At 29.7% G+C, this 13,188-nt stretch overlaps 1 protein-coding gene across 6 annotated transcripts in view; it reads right to left on the minus strand.

Moving 5' to 3' along the window:
- The window catches only part of Ppcs (phosphopantothenoylcysteine synthetase), a 70,654-nt gene that overhangs the window by 6,778 nt on the left and 50,688 nt on the right, over positions 1-13,188 (minus strand). For 2 of the 6 annotated variants that reach the window (XM_085814002.1, XM_085814003.1), the window contains 3 exons: positions 10,654-10,770; positions 10,488-10,553; positions 4,647-9,529 (listed from right to left, as the gene is read on the minus strand). In XM_085814002.1, the coding sequence (XP_085670128.1) occupies positions 9,356-9,529; positions 10,488-10,553; positions 10,654-10,770 (357 nt within the window). In that variant the 3' untranslated portion in view covers positions 4,647-9,355. Of the gene's footprint in view, positions 1-4,646; positions 9,530-10,487; positions 10,554-10,653; positions 10,771-13,188 lie in introns of those variants that run through there. The other 4 variants (XM_085814004.1, XR_015040432.1, XR_015040433.1 and 1 more) reach the window with 4 other exon arrangements.

Below are 13,188 nucleotides of genomic sequence, written 5' to 3' on the forward strand. Positions count from 1 at the left end.
TTATTAGTTTGAATTTTATGCCATGGTTGATATTCTTCAATATATAAAAAAATAAGCCCAAATGGGTATATCATTTTTCAAAATATTGTGGTCACAATAAAATATGTATGCTAAAACAGTATCTCTCAACCACCGGTCGTCGAACTGGCACCGGTCCACAAAATATCTACCTATCTGTCCAAAAATTGTGCCAATGGGTTGAATTATTAAACTTACTGGTCCGCGTGAATGTATTGAAATATTTTACCAGTCCTTGGAGTAAATCCAGTTGGGAAACACTGTGCTAAAATATATTACTTATTTATGAGTAATAAAGGAATTTCTCAAAAATTTTAAAAGTTAGATGCAATGAAATTGATGCAAATATACTTAATTCACAGGAAATTATATGCAAATTTTATTCTAAATACTAAAATAAATTCCTTTGATACCTACAAAACTTCCTTCTTGTTTCTATTCAAGTTTTTGTGCATTTTTTCAGATATTTAACTAAACATAAATAATTACCTGCCGTGTGTATTTAAAGTTTTACAGATGCACACATGTGCAAAAGTCTTTAAAATCAGTGTTTTCAAAGAACTGTAAAAACATATGCAATATGTTAATAATACAAGCCTTTCTTCTGCTTTCACTGGCAGATTTTAATCTTCCTCTAATTCTGCATCATTATCATCATCTCATGGGAATTTTGTATCTGCCACATTTTCCACATTTGTTAAAGCCTGCATACTGTTTAACACTGGCAATTGAACATTGCCTTAGGTGTACCATTTGGGACAACCAATTTTACACTTGCGAAAGGAGGGATTTCCATTCCAATTTCTACGGATAGTACTGAGCACATACTGAGAGTAGACTTCTCCAGGATTTGAACTTGGGCTCAACAATACAGCAGCCAGCCTCACTAACCACTGTGCCAATCAAGGCAGTAGGTACGTGAATGGTGAAAACTCTATATTTTGTAAAGTAGTGAACAATCCAAAAGTAAAAATTCCATAATTTGAAAAGTATGCACTTAATATCACGATGTGATTTTCAGAGAAATGCACATAAAGATATGACTTTTTCTAATAACAAAACATTTATTACTTTGTGACTTCTAGTTAATAGACTACTTGAAGTCACAGATGGTTGGCTGATGTTACCGACTGTATTGAATGACGTTAGTTTTCATGATGTCATAACTGAACCTTCTTATGCTGTGCAAAGTGCTTTGCTAAATCTGACAGCTGCCACACTGAACACTTTAATTCTAGCGTCATTAAGAATTGTGCTGTAACATGGTATGAATATCTGATGCAACTGAAGCATTGCCTGTTGGTGAAAAATCATATTCTATCAAAACAATCTTTTATTTAAAAAAATCCCATTTCTTTCCACACCATACTACTGCGTATACTTTCCAAATTATTGAATTGTTACTTTTTCTCTTACTTTTGGATCATTTAGTATTTCTGGATTTTAATAAGCTTTACAATTTCTATTTCAGAAGTACAGACAGGGTTGCCACTCAAACTAAAGAATGAAATTCCCTAAATTTTCCAGGTGTGTTTCAAGAAAATTCCAGGCTATCTGCATAGTGCACATTGGCTGAGACGAAAGTAAATTAATTATGGTACCACTTGAAAACACAAAAATTTGCCCATTACATATGATTTTTAATACATATATAATCTCCAAAGCAGCACTTTTATAATAAGAGATGATTCTGCCCAATCGGGATTTAAAAATATCTTTTCTGAAGATATTTTGCAGCTAAAAGAAGATAGAAATCTATTTAATTATATTTTGAAATAAATTCAAGTAGTTTATATTTATTTAGCAGCATACATAAGTAAAAAATACGTGCACTAAATTTCGTGATGGTATGTCATATTACTGCTAGAATTAGTTTCACAAGTATGCCAGAGAAAACTGCCTGAAATTTGAAAGTATTATTAACTAATAATAAATAAATTTAGAAGAAAGAAGGCACATTAAATAATACGAATAACATTAAAACAAAATTTAATTACTTAAGGATTAAAAAATGACTTACAAAAATCAACGGTATTTCGGCAAATATAGATATATTTAATGGTTAGCCTAGATGAATGAGTATTATTTATTTTTTTTATTTTACTCCAAAATGACAAATAAGATATTTAAGAAAGAAGAAAAATTGTTTATCGTTTATTTACTTCTGGTACACAAATACAAAAGAGATTTTTAACCAGTATATTATATATTAATAATGTATTAACATTTGCTTGGTTTGAAAAATATATGATGCACACTAAGTACACTGTCACACGAAAGCGGAAATATAAAGATAAAAGTTCAGAAGGTAATAAAGTACACTAAAAGTAATACACTAAGTTAAAATAATAGTAATACAATAAAATATACTAAGTTAAAAATAACAGTACAAATTTGTAAGTCCTTTTTGTCTCTCCCAATGTATTAAACAAAGTTCATTCTTTGCACGATGAGTAAAATTAATAAAAAGTTTTGGTTAAGTAAGTAGAAGTAAATACATACAAATTCACTAAGATATGCGAATCTAAGCTACAAGTTCCAATGGATACATACATGGGAGATGATGATGAAAAATGAAAAATTTAAATTTATGCTTCTGAAACTGTAAAGTTGCATTTTTAGTGATAGAAGATGACTAAAATTGAAAGTTGAGGATTGAAATGTAGTCTAGGGTAGCCAGTAGTCTAGTATGTCAACTTCCAGCTCATCCATATTGAATTTTGCTGTTTTGAACTTTATGAAGAATTCTTTTATTTTTTGCATTTGTACCTTAATCCGATCGAAGAAGGTTTAAATCATTTTCTTTTGGTGGATCTTGTTGGTTTTTTCTTTTTAAACCATGCAGATGAATTTTCAGGGATTTTTTATTTATTTGTGTTTGGGAGTCAAGGAAAATTTTCATTTGAATTAAGTGAAATTTTATTAAGTTCCTTTTTTTTTTTTAAAGTTCTAGCTGCTTCTATTGCTTTGTGTATGTTTTTTGGGTGTTTAGCACACCCTTTATATGATGATACGTGTGCTCCTCACTTGAGGCTGGTTACTATCTTCTTTTTTTGTGTGTGCATAAGTAAGTTTCATGATAGACTAGAAGAGAAACACGCTAATGTGACAATCAAAATCGTAAAAACAACCTTGTATTTAGCGTAAGTATATTGAAACACTCAATCGATTTCGAGGGCAGCTAAAAGGTCTCTCCTCACTTTTTAACTTCACTAATTTTTCTTGTCCTTTGTGTTATGTTTGATCAGATAGCCTGGCTCAGTAAAAGTAGATGGCCAGTGTAACTCTGATTAATATCTGTTTATAACCAAGTGCAGTGCTGATAAGGACCACATGTTTCTGAGACTCCTTCCCTTTTATTTTTCTTCTTTCTAGGTATTTCTTTCTCCTGATGCGGAGGGACCTTTAGCTGCCCTCGAAATCAATTGAGTGTTTCCATATACTTACGCTAAATACAAGGTTGTTTTTACGATTTTGAAAGTTTCATGATGTTTTGCACACTTAAGACACCTAGGAGTGTAGTCGTGGCAAAGTTCCCGTGAGTTGTCCGTACCTTTGGCACTGCACGGGCGCCCTGGCTTTGACTTTTGTAAGTTGCAATAAATACATCTAAACCTCTGATGGTTTTTAACTTTGCATATTCTTTTGCCTTCAACAGAGCATTTTAGATCAACTTGAAAAAACTGGAACATTAACAATGTTAAAGAGGAAATGAAAAATAATGACATAAAAATTACAAAGCCAACATGAAATTATTATTCACAATTAGAGTTTATAAAATTGATCATAACAGATATCTAACTGAACTGCTACAAATGCGTATTCCTACTCTTAAGGTGGTGAGTTGCCTAACTTTAAGTATAGGAATTTCTCTATTTATGAGTTCTTGTTGGATTAACTCAGGATTCGTTTTCTTTGGCAGTTTTTTGGATGACGACCTTAATCGGTTTTTCCGAATTTAGTTCAAAATTGTGGAATTGCACTCCACGCATTTGTAGCGGTTCGGTTAGATATCTGTTATGATCAATTTTATAAACTCTAATTGTGAATAATAATTTCATGTTGGCTTTGTAATTTTTATGTTATTATTTTTCATTTCCTCTTTTAATGATTCCCAATATGCACTAAAATCATCTAGTACAATTGGTAGAACATGAATTTTAGTTTTGGGAGGGATAAAATTCACTGCATTTTCGTTAGCCATACGGTCTTCCTGATCAAGTTCACAAAACTTATTTGATTGTTTAGGTTTGTTCTGTTCAGAGTTAGAGAGAGGTCTTTTGATAGAGTTACAAGGGGAAATAAACCCTTCACTATCTGTAATAGTACGCTTTTTGTTTGATTTATTTTGCTTTGAGGTGGAAAGATAATTATCTTCTTTGTTTTTAGCAGGATTGTTTTCTATATAGATTTGAGGGGTTTTCTGAGTATGATTTGGTTTTTGCATTTCTTGTAGGAGAAATTTTAAGATATCAACTCCAACTGAGATTTCTTCAGTTTTATTATAGACAATGTCACAGCTTATATATCCGGATGCTATTGTGAGACTTTTTTCGATTTTCCAGGTAGCGTGGCAACCCTGTACAGAATTATCATACATTGTGGAGACAACTTGTTTTACACTAAAGCATTGTATAAAAATAAATATTTATTTTCAGTTAACTTGAAACAGATACATAAAAGTATTGCACATACTTAATAACATTGTGTATATTTTACAAGAAATGTCTAAATAAACTTTAGAACATTTTGCAACAATTTGCTAGTAAATTTCTTATATCACCGAAATTCAGTACATATAAAAAAGTGAAGAAACTTTGAGTTTTAAAATTTCTGGCAAATTTTGTCGAAAACAAGAATCTGTAGATATGCATATTACTAAACAGTAGAAACCATATAAGAAATTCCAGCATAAGAATTTTTCTTCTTCAAGAAGTATACATTTAAAGTTTCAAAATAAAAAGTTGTATAACATTTTTCCAGATGTCAAGTTCCAGTTGGGTTAGGTGTATTTTTATACAATTTTAATAGTTTAACAAGTTTTAAATGTAAGTGTCGAGAAATTTCATTTAAAAAAGTTTCTTCCCTTCACAGAGGAAAAATCTTTGAATTTCAGTTGACTTCAATTGTTCTTTCAATTTCAAATGGTCTTTTGCTATCTGACTAATGAGTTATTGCTATATGATATTAATGTGAATAGCTTTACTCACATGGCCAGAAGATGAAACTGTAGTTTTGAATCAATGTAGCCTGAACAGCACAACCTACTCATTACATCAGTAAATTATTCAACAAAATCGAACAATGCATAGTCAGTGTGCTCTATTGTCTGCTTTTATCTAGTAACTACTGAATCACATATAGAAAATTGCTGGAATTACAGCAAGTTATATACATTATATTAAGGTGGAAACTTCTACAATGAATTAGTTCTATCAAATTTATTGCAGACTGTAGTAAAATCCCATATATGTTTTTTTAATTATTTTTAAATTGTTCACTGACTAACCTGCTGCTTTTAATAAGCTTTCCCTCTCATACTGTCTTTCACTTAAAAAATTTTTAGTCTCCTGGTATTTGGAAAATCTTATAATATTTAACAAAGCAAGACAAATTATTGTGTACTTCAGTACATAAAAAATATTGAAGTATAAGTATAATGAAAGAATTCAGCTTTTTGATCCTGTATTTACATTTAAAGAATGCTATATAAAATAATAATCATAAGCTGACATTAATTTTTAATATGTTTTATATGAAGAAAATGTGCATTTTTTTTCATTTTATCAAAGTTTTACTGCATATAAAAGCACAAGAAAGAAATAGTTATTGCAAACATAGAAAGCCATGAAAAATTTAAAAATGAATTTAATTGTTAAAACCTGATAATATAAAATGGATTTACCTTACCAGTAGAATCTAGGAGTATATTTCTAATGGTACTTCGTTTGTATACTTAAAGATAAGAACCTAAATCTTTTTTCAAAACAGATCTAATGATGAATTTCTATTTTATCAAGTTAACATTTTCATCTGTGGGAAACATTTTCATCTTTCAGCCAACCTAAAATTTAATAGGAAATGAGCAAGCTAACTTGAAATTTAGGAGTAGGCAAAATTCGGACTCAGACTGCCATTAGCATTTATACATTTGAATGGAAATTGACACAAATCTTTCTACTTTATGAAGCAAAATTTTGCTTAATTTTAAATCAGTACAAAGCATAATTTCTAAAAATATTTTCCTGCTTTGAAAAGATGGCATACCATAAAAACCTTTCTCTAGCTGAAGATGTTGAAAGATCTTAAGTACTTACAGAAATTTAAAACTATCTGCTACATTGATTTGGAAATGTAATAAAAAAAAAGTTAATTATGCCTTTATCTCCATGAAGAGCAATTTTCTTAAAAGAGTTAAAAACTCATATAAATAATATTGAATAATTTCTATATTAATATCACAAACTAAACACATTATTAAATAAAAGTAATAATTTCTATGATGGGTTTGATTTTGAAGAAAAGAAAAAAATACTTAGGTTTTGCACCTAAAAATATTGATATTGTAAGAAAATGTTTTTGAAATTTTATGAAGGTATGAATATGATTTCATTTAAAATTCTTTAAGTATATTTCATTGATATTTTTAATTAAAATGTTTAATTTCAAGCTTAATTTTAAGGTAATAGTCTAATAAACAGCATGATATATTTCAAGATTGTTTTAACACACCTAAGTGAAGATTCTGTCTAAATGTCCGAAAAAAATGACAGATAAATTTTAAAAAATGAAAAAATGTAAATCCTATAATATTGCAATTTCAGTATATTGCATATATAAATATATATTGCAATATAATTCAATATTGCACCTGATTTATAAAAATATATATAATTATATAATGCATATAGGGATAAAAGTTTAAATTTTGCACCATAACTATATCTTAAAAAAAATAATAATAATTAAAAAAACATATTTCATTAGAAACAAGTGCATTTTATATGTATAAACAAACAATGGGTTAATTTTAATGCTAAAATAAATTGACTTTAAAACATTTATAGCAATTCAGTTACAGTTTTAAATTAACTTGCTTAACATTCATTTGAACTAATGAATCTTTTTGAAAGAATAAATAAATGGCATCACACTTTTGAAAATTAAAATATTAACAATAAATAAATAAAATTATTACATTATTATTCCCATTTACCACCAAATGTTATTAAACATAAAATGTTAGTTTATTAGATATAAAACATTAGTTTTTTAGATATGAAACTCAAGCATAGCATTTGTAAGTACTACACTTGTGTTTTATCCACAGTATATAAATCTATAATACATAATCTCATTTCAGATGAAAAATATTTCAGCATATCATAAATTGCATTTCAAAATACCATAATACACCGTTTAAAGTGTGCCATTTAATAATCAAAGTATTTTCACATTAAAAAAAGAGATCATGAATAGAATTTTTCAAAGTATTACAAAAATGCTTCTAAATACAATTAATTATAGTTATTTCCACTTTAACACATAAATTGGTAAAAAGTAAATTTTAAATTTTATATATATATCAACAAATACATACTGTATTTACTTGCATATTTTACCCCTTTTTTTACTAGTTTTATCATGGAAAATTTATGCATATAATTCAATTTCGAAAGGACTTGGGTACAGGAAGAAAATAACAAATGAAAAGTTTTCATTGGATACACAACCGATAACTATGACAACTGTATTTATTTAAGAAGCTTGCATTCTAATAAGAATACATTTCTTTGTGTATGATTTCATTGTATTATTGAAAATTGATGTTATTACTCACAATTTTGCCTTTTTTTACTTAGATTTGGAAGTCTCGAGTGATACTTTGTGGTGCACAAGGATTTCTTTTTAAAATAAATAAATAAATAAAAACAATAAGAATACACAGTAACAGTAACCCTCTGACTGCTCAATTTGTAGACCGAAATTGCTTCAAAAATTGTGCAATTTTTTTTTTAATCTATATATACATTGGAGAATTGAAAAATGTATTTTTCCTTTCTAGAAAATATTTTTTTATATAGATTTTTATCATGAGAAACTAAGTTGCCAGAAAAACCAATTTCAGATGCTAACACCCCCAAAAAATCTTTTAAAATAAATTTCAGTAGAGTCACAGTTAATTTCTATTTGCATAATATAAAAAAGTAAAATATATAAAATTTTATTTTCCTCAGTGCTTAAATATAAAGCACTGAAGAAAAAATATCAGAAATGCAGTTTAGTATGATAGAGTTCAAAACAGGGTTCAAGGCAAAGTCCAACTTCACAATAATCGCAACAGATTCAATAAATCTAATTAATAATCAATCTAATTATTAATATAATCAATAAATCTAATCAATAATAAATCTAATAATTAATATAATCAATAAATCTAATAATATAATTTACTTAAATAATCAAGATAATTGCTGAATGTTTTCTAGCAGCCTTCCACATGCCTTCAAATGCCGCAATTTAGTGGACAACTAACGATATCTGTTGGCCAAAATGTAAACTTAACGTCCAATACTGTCTATAATTTATTTCAGGGGGAAAACAGGATGTGCTTCTTAATAAAGGAAGAAAAACACATGCCCGCGGAAATCACGGGATGAGCAGATTTTGCTTCGAGTTGCCCGTGGAAATTGCGGGATGAGCAGCCAGAGGGTTAACATTACAGTATCTCATATCTTCTTCCTTGTGTCTTGAGTCTTGCCTGCTCTTATTGTTGTCTGCTGCTTCTTCCAAGGTCTCAAATCATTCAGTGTTGCTAGAAGTGCTGTCTGTGTTGTCTGCTACAACTTGCAAACCATCACCATTGTCATCATTCAATTTGTCTTCCCCTGTGCAATGCATCCAATATCCACAAATAAATCAATTAGTATGATGAAAACAACCACTACATGATGAATCCATTTTAAAATTCATAGGAGCTCACTTTCTGAAAGCCTTGAGGATGGAAAAATTATGTGAATATTTAAAACATATTCAGAAGCTTGCACTAAAAAGCTAGAAAGGAGATACTCGAAGGAGAAAAACAAACAAATAAATACAGTAACTATAATTTAAAATGAAAATATTCAATTTTTTTGCAAAATGTATAATGACCAAACTCCAAATATGAGAATAACTGATGCAGATGTTTGAACATTATATGTTACTTCACCATAAGAATCATGTCTGTATAAGAAGGACATAAACTATGATATGTTTGGGGATATAAGTCACATTTTAATAAATATAATAAATTAACATACTTATTTGGAATGATTAGACTTATAAATGGAGTTTTCTAAGAGTAGTTCTTAAATTTTTTGTAGTTATTCAATAACTCTTTAACAATCAATTCTTCTATCTCATTTCCTCCTTCTATATCTTCTTTACTTATCACAATAGAACGTTCTCCTTCTTCGGTTACAAAAATAACTTTTTCTTTGCGACTGTTCAACTCATTGCCTATAACAAGCTTAAAAAAAAAAAAAAATCAAAGTTCTTTAAAATAAATAGCAGAAAAGACAGTATACATTATAAAATCAATGATATGCAAAATTAATTATTGCCTTGCTTTGCCTCAAGGAAAATTACAATTTAATATGCATTATAATAGCTCAAAGAATTATAAATTAAGAGACTGACTATACATCAAAAAAGATTTTGTTTCTTCCATTCAAATAATTTTAACACACTTATTTTGTATCAATCTTCAGAGTAAACTTTTTGATTAGAGTATATTAAATGAGTGCTATGATAAGAGTGTTTTAAATTATTAAACTACCTAAATTTAATCTTGTTTGACACATATGAATACTATTAACGAAGCTTTTCATAAACTTTTTTCCTTATAACTCTAAATCACATTTTTCAGTTGAAAACAATCATACTTCTTCTTTCAATTTTTTTCTCTTTTAGTAATAATAAAATTGTCTAGATTCTACATGTATGGCCCATTTCTTAAGTTTCCTGTATGCTACTGGGAAAGAAAAAAATGGCATGTTATTTATAGGAATACTTATAATGGGTTGATCTTCGTTCAACATAGCATTCTTCTGTATCACTGTATTTTATCCATGTTAGATTAACAAATAAACATATTGCAGTATCTTTTTCTAGTCCTTTATTTCTTTCTTAGCATCACTAAATGTTATTTCCAGACATTTGTGCTTATATGAATACAATCTGTTCTTTTATGCTGGATCTACAAAAAATTTAAGGCTAATTGAACCAAATATTTTGCAATATTATTAGATCTTGTTCTAAAGATTCTGAAAATAAATTATACTATGCATGAAAGTAGTTCCTCACTTTTAATTTTAACTGATTTTATGCATTTATGGACATGCAAATATTTTTTTTCAATTCTATAATGGCTTTCTTGTGGGCAGTATCATGCCAAGTATATTATCAAATAAAATTAACATACTTACCTTATGTCCATATCTTGATAAGGCTCTTTTTGCTTTCTGTACTAAAATGGACTCATCTGTTTCTAACTAGAAAAGGAATAAAAGTTGATAAAAATACACGTTTGTCAAAAAAAAAAAAAAAAAAAAAAAAAAAAAAAAAAAAACTTAATGTTTTAAAAATACCTACTTTAAATGAAACAACAAATGCTTCAGGAACCCAATAACGAACAAGAGGTTGCAGTACTTTGGGCACTAGTTGTAAAGTTAAACTTATGGGCTCATCAGATGATATCTTATGTGTAGCCTAGAGTAAGATTATTGTAAAAAAAAAAAAAAAAAAAAAAAAAATAGCATTGAAGTGATTTAATGACAATAAGAAATGCTACATTAAAATACCTTTGAATGCCTTATTATAGACAAAATAGTGAGCGAACATTATAAAGTTATTATATATATATATATATTTGAATAGGAATAATATTTTAATAAAACCATTTATTATTTCCTCTACAATTCATTCTATTATAACTACTCTAGTGAAATCAATAAAAGTAATAATATTCAAATTTATACAAAAAAAAATCAAATGCAAGTAAATACAAATCAAATCAAAATAGATTATGAAAATTGCCAAGTGATAGATAAATGTTGCTGAGTAAGGGATTAAGCTGTCAAATAACTTAATTTCAATTTAAATTGATCATTTAAAAGTAGGCAGAAAACAACCTTAGTTCAACATAGATTTTGACTGTATCAATTTTGATGGTGATCAGATACAAGACTCTCTTCTTCAGGAGTAAAAAAATTTCAGCAGAATTTTTTCTCATAGAAAAAAAAAAAAAAAAAGCCTCTATTAATGAAGCGTCTCTTCCAATAAGAGATGCTCTCTGAAAGTATGGTTTGGTGCACCACCCACATCAAACAACTTCCAGAAATATTGTGAATACTTAATAAACGAACTTTTGCAGTAAAAAAAAAAAAAAAAAAAAAAAAAAAAAAAAAAATTATGAATAGTGAAACTGATTATTGAAAAACTAACTCATTTTCCTGATAAAATTCTGGAAAAGCACCTATTCATATTTTATAGTTATATTCATACTAAATTACACTCATGTCCATAAATTAAGGATAATTCGGAGTCACGTGGAAATCGAACTCTAAAATAAATATATCACCTGTAAAATCATTACACATATCTTCAAGAATCATATGCAAATTTCAGGAAGTAACCAGATGACACCAATGGTACATCACAATGACGAGAGTGTAAGAGAGTGATATATAAGGAATACAGGCAAAGAAGTAAAATTGTTCGCAGGCGCTTTATAAGGATTTCAGTGCAATAACCGAATACACAAAGGACGCATTTGGATGATTTTTTACATAGTAGAATTATCGGCCATATGGAATGTGGGCGTACCCAACTGGAAGTATCAGACGAACTTGGAATTGCCTAGAGTGTCATCTCCAGGCTTTGGCAACGATTCCAAGATGATGGTAATGTGAGTAGACGTTACAGCACAGGTCGCCCCAGAGTTACAACGCTGAATGAGGAATGGTATTTGGCAGTTACTGCCAAAAGAAACAGGAGGAGCACAGCCTCAGACCTGTCTCGTCAGCTCTCTTCAGCCACTGGTACGATAATTTCAAGGCAGACCGTGTACAGATGCTTAGGGCAGATTGGTCTATATGCTCGTAGACCTGTTAGATGCATTCCACTTACTGCAACTCACTGTCGCCTGCGGTTAGCCTGGAGTAGAGAGCATGCATAATGGACACCGCAACAGTGGGCTTGTGTGATGTTTTCCGACAAGTCCAGGTTTAGCTTGCAGTCTGATTCTCGCCGGACTTTCATATGGAGAGATCCAGGTACCCGTTAGCACCAAGAAAACATCATTGAACGACACCGTTACGGTGGTGCAGGAGTGCTCGTTTGGGATGGAATTATTCTGGGTTCCAGAACTGACCTGCTTGTTCAAATTGGAACCATGACAAGCCAAATATACCGGAACGTCATTCTGGAACAACATGTACGCTTATTTCGGGACGCCATGGGTGCACAATTTGTGTTTATGGATGACAATGGCCGTCCTCACCATGCAAGCATCGTAAGCGAATGCCTTTAATCGGAGGATATCACCCGTATGGACTGGCCAGCATTCTCACTGGACTTGAATCCAGTAAAGCACGTGTGGGACATGCTTGGCCGACGAGTTGCAGCCCGTCATCCTCCTCCTACATGTCTACCAGAACTTCAGAGACCATTGCTTTTTGAGTGGTGTAATATCCACCAAGATCAGATCGATAATCTGATACTCAGCATGCCTAGGCGTTATACGGACTGTATTGCATCGTCTGAGAGACATAAAATGTATTAACAATCATACCAACCATGTGATATTGGTTTTTTGTAAATAGGTTTTTTTTTTATAATTTGCTCCAGGGAGGAAAAAATCGCTAATTTTTTTAATGATATCAAACATATAGCATCTATTTTTGCTCTTTACCTTTTGTTTAATAAATAAGCTTTACAAATAAGTCAAATTTGTTTTGCTTCTAACTCTTCCTTTGCCTGATTTTGCATTATCCTTAATTTATGGACATGAGTGTAATTAGATTCCATTGCTATTTTGAAGGAAATCATTAAAATAGCGATGGACAAGAGTTATCACATTAAGCAGCATCTGCTGTAGCTTTAAAAAAGACATTTTTCTTATTATAT

This window comes from Stegodyphus dumicola, chromosome 3 (assembly GCF_044657685.1).
Source record: "Stegodyphus dumicola isolate Sdum_Otavi_A_Nest chromosome 3, ASM4465768v1".
Lineage (NCBI taxonomy): Eukaryota > Metazoa > Arthropoda > Arachnida > Araneae > Eresidae > Stegodyphus > Stegodyphus dumicola.